The sequence below is a fragment of the Ursus maritimus genome, unplaced genomic scaffold (genome assembly GCF_017311325.1).
Source record: "Ursus maritimus isolate PB19 unplaced genomic scaffold, ASM1731132v1 scaffold_21, whole genome shotgun sequence".
Classification (NCBI taxonomy): domain Eukaryota; kingdom Metazoa; phylum Chordata; class Mammalia; order Carnivora; family Ursidae; genus Ursus; species Ursus maritimus.
The window spans coordinates 20,449,905-20,460,852 of record NW_024424564.1 but is presented as its reverse complement, the minus strand read 5'-3'; the positions used below and the strand labels follow the sequence as shown (position 1 = coordinate 20,460,852).

At 42.5% G+C, this 10,948-nt stretch overlaps 1 protein-coding gene across 2 annotated transcripts in view; it reads left to right on the top strand.

Annotated features, from left to right (window-relative positions):
- The first annotated feature begins 1,514 nt into the window (after nucleotides 1–1,514).
- LIN7A (lin-7 homolog A, crumbs cell polarity complex component) overlaps nucleotides 1,515–10,948 on the top strand; it is a 116,991-nt gene continuing 107,557 nt past the window's right edge. The window contains exon 1 of one of the 2 annotated variants that reach the window (XM_040637297.1): nucleotides 1,515–1,617. Coding sequence is in view for 1 of the 2 variants with exons in the window: in XM_040637296.1 (XP_040493230.1) it covers nucleotides 1,536–1,617 (82 nt within the window). In the remaining variant the exon portion in view is untranslated. The remainder of the gene's footprint in view (nucleotides 1,618–10,948) is intronic. The other variant, XM_040637296.1, reaches the window with a different exon arrangement.

The following is a 10,948-nucleotide window of genomic DNA, read 5'->3' as shown; positions in this document are numbered from 1 at the left end:
CAGATTGTAGGGTAGAATTAGTTCTCTCATTTTACGGAATCTCAGTGAAATGGAAGGTTATTAATTCCTCTGTTTGACAGATGAGGAAAGGGGATCAGTGAGAGACTATGTGATTTCTGAACAGCACATAACTAAGACTTGAATTTCAAGATCAGGGTTCTTTCTTAAGCACTAAATGAAAAGATAGGCATATTGAACTACTATTTTAAGTACGTCTTTAGGATCTATTTGGTGTATGGCCAGTCATCTTTGACTTACTCAAATCATTGGTGAAATCTTGCTTTTTTCCCCCCCAAATGTAAAAAATGGGATGGAAAAGATCTTCAGAAACCACCCACATTGTAACTGGAAGACAATGAAATAAATTATATGCAAATATTTTGCTGTAAAACAGTGTCTGCATTTAAGAGTATATTGCTAGCCAAAACAATTTTGCTTTGTCATGGGAAGGGGATGGAGGCAGCTGAACCCACAGTCATCACCTTTCTGCTTATATAAGATTTCTATATGCTTCTTATTTTCTTGATCAGGAGATGAAAGTCCCTACAGTGACAGGATAGTGAAAGCCATCTGTTGGGGTGAAGGGGTCACAGCCAGTATTTGAAGGTTCTAGCCATTGAATCCTGATCGACTAACTCTAAAATGACCCTTTTAATAACATCATCTCCCACTAGACCACGGGCTACATGAAGGCAGGAACTGTCCTGAACTCCCAAGTCAGGCCGTGGCACATGGCATGTAACACTCCTAGCTTATCTCCTGTAACACATGTTCATTAATCAGGAAGTGGTAACTCTCAGTAACCACTGGCTACAAATCAACCGGAAAAAGTGCTAGGTATATGTTTTTCAAACTGAGTGATAAAAATTTCTCTTTGTGTGTGTGTTTTTTCAATTTATTTTTGAGAAGTTTGTGTTTAAGGTAAATTATTTTCTTGGCAATACACTCAGGTCCTTAATGGAGACCTAGTGATGGAACCCTGGCCTTAAGTCAGTTACCTTGTATGCTGTTATACTTCAACATTCCAAAAAACTTTAACAGAAATTAACAGCAACTGTAATGAAATCCCAACATTTCTGAACTACAAGCGTTTTCTCTCTAAGGGATGGGATTACTGCGTTGACAATTTCTCTTAATCTGACCACCCCCCCATCCTCTTTCAATCTTCTTTCCCGAGAGAGACGTACATACTCTCTGACCATTTGATCTGAGTGGAAAGTTGAAAGGGAGCAACACACCGGCTGCACCCATCCAGCGCTCCTTGGGGTGGAATAGCAAAGTTCTAGGGCAGAGCCTTCCTGCCCGGAGCCGGCGATGCAGCCGCTCTCCGCTACCTGCTCAGCTTCACGCCGCATCTGAAGGTCCGCCCGCCGCGGAGCAGTTGCGTCTCCATCTGGCTGCCAACCCACCCAAGCTTTCTTCTCCTCCACCACCACCACCTTCCCTCCTTCCCCCCACCTCCCCCTCCTTTCCGTCTTCCCTCTCCACCCCCGCCCCCAATCTCCTCCTCTTTTTCTCACTACAAGCGGTTGCTGATGCTGAAGCCGAGCGTCACTTCGGCTCCCACGGCAGACATGGCGACATTGACAGTGGTCCAGCCGCTCACTCTGGACAGAGGTAAGGGAGCGGCTCGCCCGCCAGGCCACTGCGTCCCCTCTGCCTCCCACTCTGCCCCTGCCAAGTCCCACCGGGACAGCCGGACGCGCTCGGGCAGGGGCAGGAGGGCGAGCGAGGACGAGCGAAAACGAGCGTAGAAGGCGTTCGCGCCGAGAGCAGGATACTTTCTTCCCCTTTCTCCGCCCGCCACGTCTCCACTGCCCCTGCACGCTGCACTCGCCCGGCCCAGGAATGCCTTAGCCGGGCTCTGGCGCCCCCGCTGCCACTCCCAGCCCCTCGCCCGGTCGCCTCCGGGCCGCCGGCTTTGTTGGAGCGGAGGCGCAGGGACCGGTAGGCGCCCGGGGCTCGGGGTTGGAGAGGGGCAGGGAGGAAGCTCGCCGTGCCGGGCGAGGGCGCCTGCAGCCGGAGACCGCGGAAGCCTGGCGAGGGAGCTGCCTGCCAGCCTGCGCGGCCCGGGGGCCCGGGAGGGAGGAAGTTTGTCCGGGCGCCGGGGGACGAAGGTCGGTCGGGCTGCGGGTGCTCTGGCGGCCGCCCGGGGGCGGAGGAGGCGCCCCCCGGGGTGGCCTGTGCCGGGGCGCACGGCGGCTGGGTTGCATGCAGCGGCGAGGAGCTGCCCTCGGCCGAAAGGGCAACGCGGAGCACGGGCAGCGGTGCCGGGGCTGGGGGCGCAGCGTCGCTGCAGCGGAGCCCGACTCTCCCGGCTTCGTGCTGCGAAGGCGGCCGGGGTCTCCTCTGCCCCCGCCGCCCGCAGCGCTCCGGTGGTGGGAACTCAGTTTCTCCTGCCCCAGCCTGCCTCGTTCGTTCTCTCCCAAGCCCGGTGCCAGCGCGCTGCCCGGGCTGCGGAAGGCGCTGGGACGCAGCGCAGGCTGCCTTGAAATTCAACTAATGACCCGCGACCCTGTGCGTCCTGCTCTCTGACTTGAATGGGGAAGCCGTGTTTGCTTCCTCCCAGGACCTCGCCAAGTCTAAGGCTAGAATCCTCCGCTGCTCTGGGGGCCCTCTCTGGAGCGCGCGTACCAGGTTCTACCTGTCCCTGTGTTTAGGTTTCCTTTCTGGCTTCCGACGTCTAATTATGCAGGCGCTGGAGTCCCACGACGCCGCAGCGGAGGACACCTGCTTGTCCCCGTCCTCAGCAGCCGGATTTAGGACCCTGGGCGGCCATTTGGAAATGGTTTGCTCAATCGAAGATGATTTAGTCCGATGTGCCTCTAAAAATATTCTTCCTAGTGGATTAAACTGGACTGTGGGGCAAAGCAAAGGAGCGTCCTGCGGCTAGTACAGTGCAGAAGCCAGGGAACTCCGTGGGGTTTTAATTTGGAGAGATTGTGGATGACTTTAACGCAGTCTGTTGGCGCCAGAACAGATACTATGTAGTGCCCATAGCAACCTTACTTGGGGTAAGAGTTGAAAAATAAAAAACAACAACAACAAAAAGAAAAAAGTAATAATTTTATGTTGGGAAATGTTGATTTGCAAGCTACTAAATTAATAACAGTGGTTAAAGAGCTCAGAAATCCGGGGTATAATCTATGATTTCACCCCCACTATCATCATCTACACTAAGCAGGATAAATCCATTGCCACTAAGAGCCAAACAGATGGCAAGCTATCAGAAATATGGATTTCCCACGAATTTCTGTTTTAATGTAATGAGCTCTTATATTGTCCTCTTACTAAATCAGCCTTTAAATATCCCAAGTAAAACGACTACATTGGGAGAAAAAACAAACTCCAAGAAAATTGCCTACCTGAGCAATTTTATATATTAAGACTACTAAAAATATTTCACTTTTTGGGTTTTACCTTAGTCCTTAGATTCCTGTCTCCGTTGTGGGGAGGAAGTGCAATCAGATCTAGGTCTTGATCTATTCTTGAAGTTTGTTCTTGTTCACAGCCAGACTGTACCTGTCCTTTCCAGTGTGATTGGGTCCGGTTAGGAAGTCATTCAAGAGGCAAAATGAGACTGGCTGTAACTGAATAAATTAACCAGCAGCTAACTGCAAAGTCTGTGATTTACGGGTCATGAGTTATTGGCACCATTGCTGTACATGAAGTCAATGTGTATAAATATTTTTCCCTCCACCTTATTAAAATGTGATGAATTAATTGATAAATTGCATCATTAAACCAATGAAAGAAAGGTTTCTGAAAAATGGTCCCACCAAAAAATACAAGTCTGTTTAAAAAGGCAGCCCGATAATACTTACCTGGGTCCTATCTGGTTATAGCAGTGACTCTCACTTTGGGTGGCTTGGTTGGCATCTTTGGGCATCAGTCTTCCTCTGTGCTCCGTAAGGAATTTGGATTAGATGGTTCTGACACTGTGCAACTTTAATAGTCTATAATTCAATTAGTGGGAATTAGAACTCAGTTTCTGGTCATCTACTGGAAGATCTTCCAGATTAGTTCCTCTCCCAGGTTGTTTGGGTGCCCTTTGATATGCCCAGAGGTCACCCACTGATTTGGCCCCATCAAAGCATTTCTCACATGCTGTTGGATCTGTCTACTTATTGAATGGTGCTCCTTGAGGGAAGAGACCATTTCTAAATTCGTTTTCATATTCTCAGTGCCTGCCATAGTTCCTGACTCACAGTAGAAGATCAAAAATTAATGTGAACTAAGGACTGCAGTAATTTCAGCAATGTTAAAAGATAGGGATTTAGTAGTGAACCAAGGTACAGTTCATAGAGTCATGACATTTTGTTTCTGGGAAAGATGGCAGGAAGAACACAGGCCAGTGGTTCTTAACCTTTCATTCCCCCTGTGTGCTTGACAGGTTCCTATCAGTAACCATAGCTCACAGAAGCTGTGATTAGTAACCTAGAGAGTTTGGGACAGGTAGGCAAAGGAGAAGGAAAGAAGTTGCTTGACAAGGCCTCCCAAAGACATCTCAGCAAACCTGAACGCATAAATCCATAATTTGATTTTTTTTTTCCTAGCATCTTTCCTTTTCAAGTGAAAAACGTTGAAGAAGCAATAAGTATTTTCAAGGTTACTCTACTAGTTAGTGGGAGATTTTATGCTAAAATTTAAATCTTTTTGTTTGATGCCCTTTAGCACCATAAACCGATTTATCTGCAATCTTCAGGGCAAAGGTTTTAAGCAAAGAAATCAAACCTGTGGATTGAAATTAAGATTTACTCCTCCCAGAATTCAAACGATATTATCTGAAAGTAGGAAGCTCAGGCATCTGCACCAGCTTCTTGGAGCTTGTTTGGGAAGCAAGCCTTTGCCAGGGTCAGGCTGGGCCCTGAAAAGGTTTTCAGTGCTCTGTGCATATTCCAAACTCTTTTCCACCTGTCATTAAGACCTCATATTAACCCTGTGCAGGCCTCTGGATGGCTATGGCCGGAGCAGGCTCCTGTTTACTCTGGTTCCAGTCCTTTGGATTCTTCACTTACTCATTGAGGGCCGGGTATAAGCCAGACCCTACTGTGGACAGTTAACTGGCTAACACAGTGGTGAACTAAACAGACATAATTCTAGTCTCCATGGCAATTAGAGCCCATGGAGAGAGAGAGCTTAATCCATACACACACATATACACAAACAATTCATTCATTCAATAAATATTCATTCACTGAATGTATCATATATATATACATTATATATAAAATATACTATAGAAATACCAGAAACAAAGTTCCTGGTTTTCTGGTCCTTAAGAGTGTAGTGGGGGAAACAGATAATAAATAAGGGACTGATTAAATAATTCAACAAATAAATATTGAGTGCCAGCCTTATGGAAAGCACTGTTTTTGGCTTTGTGGCTAATGAACAAAAGAGATAAAGTCTAATGGAGTTTGCACACTAACGAGTGAGACCCAGAATGCACAGACACGTACAATTATTAAGTGCCAGTGAAGGAAGGTAAGACTGGATCAAGGAGACTAGCCAGGGCTGCTATTATCCATGTGATAGTCAAGAAAGGCCCTCCCTCTTGGGTTGATGACATTTGAGAAAAGATCCAAAATGAGGAAGCAAACCCTGCAGATATCTGGGAGAATGCCCTCTCTTGAAGGATATTATCTGTGCATCCTGGAAACATCAAGGAAGTCCACATGAAAACAAGAGCACAGGGAAGAGTGGTGGAAAGTGAATGTGTTAGGTTGGTGGCCGGGGATTAGATGATGTGAGTTATGATAAGGATTTTAGATTGGTTGAAAGTATGAAGTACTATGAAGACAATAAAAATGACGTGCGGATGGAGAAGAATGGGGAAGGACCTCTCTAGATCAAGGAAAGGTCATGAGAAAGCAAAATTTAAACTGAATTCTGATGTAGTAATACAATTTTTAGGAACAGCATTCTGGATAAAGGGAAGAATACACATAAAAGCAACTTGTACATATACACCTTGGCTACCATCCCGTTAATACATCTAGAACCAAGCAAATGATCAAAAAGAAAAATTACCAAGAGGTAGTAACACTCCAAATATGAATCCTAGGATAGAAATTTGGTTTTAAGTATACCAAGAAAGTCTATAGATCAGCTTTTTCTTCTTATTGCTAGGATAAACTATCATATAATTAGATTTTCAAAGACATACTGAGCACTGTAATTTACACGTCACTCTGCATAAATCTACATGTTGAACCCAAGTGGTCATAACATGAGATATAGTCATTTTTAGTCTAATATTTTATATTAGACAGTGATGTAGAAAGTAGTACCTGTAATTTACCCTTGTGGTAGAGAGAAGAGGCTGATAAAGAGATTAGTGTGGAGTCTTCCCTGCCAGAATTTTAAAATGTTTATAACAATTCCTCCCTACACCAGAGGTTAGTTTGCGGGGATTTTAATCTCTAAAACCGGGAATGACCTTCAGCTAAACTCAAGAGAACAAAGCAGGATGCAATCCATGATATTTAACACTTCCATAAGAAAGGATATAGGAATGCTTCACTACCTTCAAGACTTCGCGGATTTAAATACAGCAGCTCCAACTCTCCTTCACTTTCCCAGAAAAGATAATACAACAGAATTCTCCAAAATTTCACTTCTCTGTACCTCCCCCCTCTAACTTTAATCAAAATTGCTTTATTTTTTGTTTTGTTTTGTTTTTTAATCAAGGCTTATAAACAAATAATATAAAACCAGGTCTTGGAGAAATATGGATAAATAAAACAATTTCTAGGAGTAATTAAAATTGTATCATTTTAAAAATTTGAGACTTTGTTGATGAGGTGATCAATAGTTTACAGTCTATATTAGGTGCCTACAAAAAATAAAATGATGGTATCAGTCAGTCATCTAACTTTTCGGTGAGTTAAATGCAACTTGGATAAGTCACAAAAGTATACATGGAAATCTTGATTTCTTGGTTTCTGAAAAGAGTTGTAATCTAAGGTACTGATTAAACAAATCTTGCTGTGTTTTCCCTTTTAAGGAAATAAAACTTTTAGGCCTTTAAAAATTCTAATATAAAACCAAGAGCTTTTATTTTGTGGACTTCAACTTTATGGGGAAAAAAAAAAAACAAGTCCAGGGGCGCCTGGGTGGCTCAGTTGTTAAGCGTCTGCCTTCGGCTCAGGACGTGATCCCAGAGTCCTCCGATCGAGCCCCACGTCGGGCTCTTCTGCTGGGAGCCTGCTTCTTCCTCTCCTACTCCCCCTGCCTGTGTTCCCTCTCTCGCTGGCTGTCTCTCTCTCTGTCAAATAAATAAATAAAATCTTAAAAAAAAAAAAAGAGTGCAAAATTGAATGCAAATGAAAATCCCGAGGGTGCCACACTTCTCATGGAATTTGTGATACATTAAAATTTTTCTTTCTTCTCTTTTCACTTTTCAGGGCATGCAGAGCTTATTACTTTATGTATCTCCCAATTCAAGCCTTGGGCAGCCTATAGCTTTCTAATCAACTGTATTCACCAGTTTTTATAAACTCTGTATTTTCCTGAAAATTGCTTTTGCTCACAGTCCAAAGGGGCTTGCCCCACCTCTCTCTCTTTGCTGTTTCTTTTAGCATAAGGAGTGATTGAGGAAGAAGGAAAACAAAAATTAAGTTAGTTCTTCTGTTGTTTCACACATGTATGCCCTGACGGTCAAGGTGGGGGTGGAAGGAGAAGAGGGATTGACTCTATCTTATGGCTCTTGTCCTAAAACGTTCTCAGATCAGCAGCCAGATATGTTTTCGTCAACAAACATTAAATGCTTGCTTGATTTCTCATGTTTTTTGTGAGCTTCACTACACATTAAAAAAATATATTTTTATAGAACTTTTTTTTTTGACAATCAATATTTGAGTCTTTCATTCTGCACTATATAGTTACAGAAAATTTTCCAGGAGTCAGAATTATGCCATGTCCATCTTCTCTTTTTCTTTGAAAATGAAAAGTTGCAACAAGAAAGACCCAGATTTTAGAAATCTTTTGATTATTAAAAAAAGGTATTTTGCATTTAATGGGAGTTTTATGTACAGTTTTAAAATTGAAAAGAAATCAAGAAATTAATGATAGAACTTCCAGGAAAAGAAAAAGAAATCTGGTGTATACCTTCTAGTTTGGTACGCTAGCTATTCAAGCCCTGAGATGTATTTGGTGTGCTCTATCATTTATGAAATTAGTGTTTCTGCTTTTGGAGTGCTTCCTTGGGGATCACAACTAGGGCTTAACTAGGACTAGTAAGGAAAAGGAAACATTGAGTGAGTAGTATGAACTGGGAAGCTGTATACTGGGTATTAGGGATGCTATTATAGGTGCAAAGCCAAAACCTCTTGGAGAGAATTCTTTTCTTAGTCTTGATATCAGTCTGTTAGGATACAGCCCTCATCAGATCAGATTGCTGGACTTCTTTATGTAGACTTTGGTACAGAGTTGGCACACTCCTAATACTTGTAGAATGAATGAATGAATGAAATTGACCCAGCTGAACTACCTATCATGGACACATTCGTAGTGCTTAAAAAAAAAAAAAGACTTCCAACCTATAGTAATGTGAAACAGGTGGCTCTCTTAACTCTATCACTTTGCTTCTGTGTGTATGTGTATGTGTAGCAGACTCCTAAAAGTGGCATATTCTCCAGGGCCAAGAAAGGGTGTCAGGTGTGGATGTTGATATCATGGTCCACGTTCATCGTTGACGTCCACCTGCTATTTTAACTTATTTGAACCCGCCAGCTAATGCCAAAATACAACTGAAAATGTTAAAAAAAAAAAAAAAAAAGGTCTGTGTGTGTTTGTGTGTGGAGGGGTCTAGCAGAATTGCCTCCACACACGCACATAAGCTACACTGCTTCATCCCTTTTTTTTAAACTACAAATGGATGAATGATAAAGCTGTGTCCTGATAAGCAAGTTAAAATGGATTTAATTTGAAATCACTCTGTGTTGGCAAGTGGGAACGCACTTTAAAAGTCATATTGATTACGTCAATGATTTACTTCTGGGCTAGGTGGTAGACAAGTTGTTTTATGATTGAATTTTACTGACATTATGTGCTAGCTGAATTTGAAGACTGGTCTAATAAAAAAATAAATATGCCCAAACACTACCTGAAAAAAATTATGTTGAGTTAATACTTATTTTGAAGTTATACTCAGATAGTTATTTCTCTTGGACAGAAAACTATAGCTCCTTCTTTAAACTGATGGCATTTTCCCCTAGAAACACTGCAGCTATTTCAAGTCCAACTAGTTCTGCTATTTTTGTTTACTTGGCCAGTGTGGTGATAGTTATGATATTTCAGTATAAAATCTGGGTTTTTTTTTCTATCAAAGAATTATCTTTAACCAAAAAAGGCTAGAATGAAGGGAATCACAAAACGGCAATACAAGCTAAGCCCTCAGTTTAGATGGGGGAGAAAACCATCAAATCCCAGCTGAGTCTATTTAATATGAGGGAACTGGGAAATACTGCTGAGAGACTCCTGAAAGTGATTTTTTGAGGAAAATTGGAGAAGAGCAGTAATTGCTGATAGACAAATATCCTCGATTCCAAAAAGGTAAGAAAAGTGTTTTGGGAAACCATAGTTCAATCTACTTGTTTTTGCTTGCTGACAGAAAAATCTAAGGATATTAATAGAAGAATAGGATTTTGGAGCATGTAAAAGAAAGTGGTGATCCCACAAAGCCTACATGAGATCACTAAGAATAGATCTTGTCAAATTTCAGGCGTGTGCTATGACCATACTATACTCATGACATCACAATTTTTAGAGAAGCCTTGTGGACAGTGTAGAAATATGTGAAGTGGATGATGCTATTCTTGGATTTCTAGTGGTTGAAACAATACTCCAAGGCAGTTTGGTTCTCGTCCTATTCACCGTCATTACTGATATTTCGGATAAGAGTCATGGGCGATTTCTATAGATGACATAGAACTAGCCGAGATAGCAAATGATTAAAGAAACCATATCAATATTCTAAAATTATACCTGGCTTGAATGGCAGGTTACAGCACAAGAGAGAAAATTTAGGGGCAATGAATAAAGTCTGCATTCATTCGCTCATTCACCAGGAAAAAAGAGCCAGCCCTGGCTATTTACTGCTCTTGGTCATACTGCCCAGTGAATACTGCCCCAGGCTCCACTCAGCCACCCTGAAAACCTCAGACAAGCCCCGTCATCACGATTCAGTCCTGGGCTGGAGTAGGAGTGGTTTCAAATACCAAAGATGCATTCCAGGGTCAGCCTGCCTGGATTTGAATCCCAGCTTTTCCATTTACTGGTTCTGCAACTTCCAAAGTTACTAGACTCTTTTGAATCTCCATTTTCTTATCTGTAAAGTGACGAACAACAAAAATAGCCATTAAATGACTTCATAAAATATTGGCTTTCCATGAGCTAATATGTATGAGGTACTTAGAACAGGTCATCCTAGTAACCACTCAACAATGATAATTATTTCTTCCTTGAGTCCTGGAGGTTCTGTACTCCTGCCCTACTCCCAGGGGGCAGAGACAATAATATTTCTTGTCTTCTGGCTATACTAAGAGGCAGGGACTATTTATTTTGGTATTTTCTAGAAGCAAGATGCATTTGGAGGTGCGTGGAGGTCAAAACCAAAAGTTTCCTGTATACATACCTCATTTGCCAACCCACTCTTCCCAAATCACTTTTTTCTTGATTCTTGAATAACAACTTTTTTCCCCATAATTCTGTTGGAGTACTTAGCACACAAGATTGACTCTTTTCTTTGACACTGCTGTCACCCTAACAAAATTAAGTTATTTACATTCATCTTTGTGTACCCATTACCTATCACAGTGCCTGAAAGATAAGTGCTCAGATGTGTGCTGAATAAATTACTGGTGGGTCTTCACATGTTGCAGGTGAAGGCAGTAAGCCTAGGTAGGTGAGCAGATGACACAAGATGACAGATTTTTATTTAAGA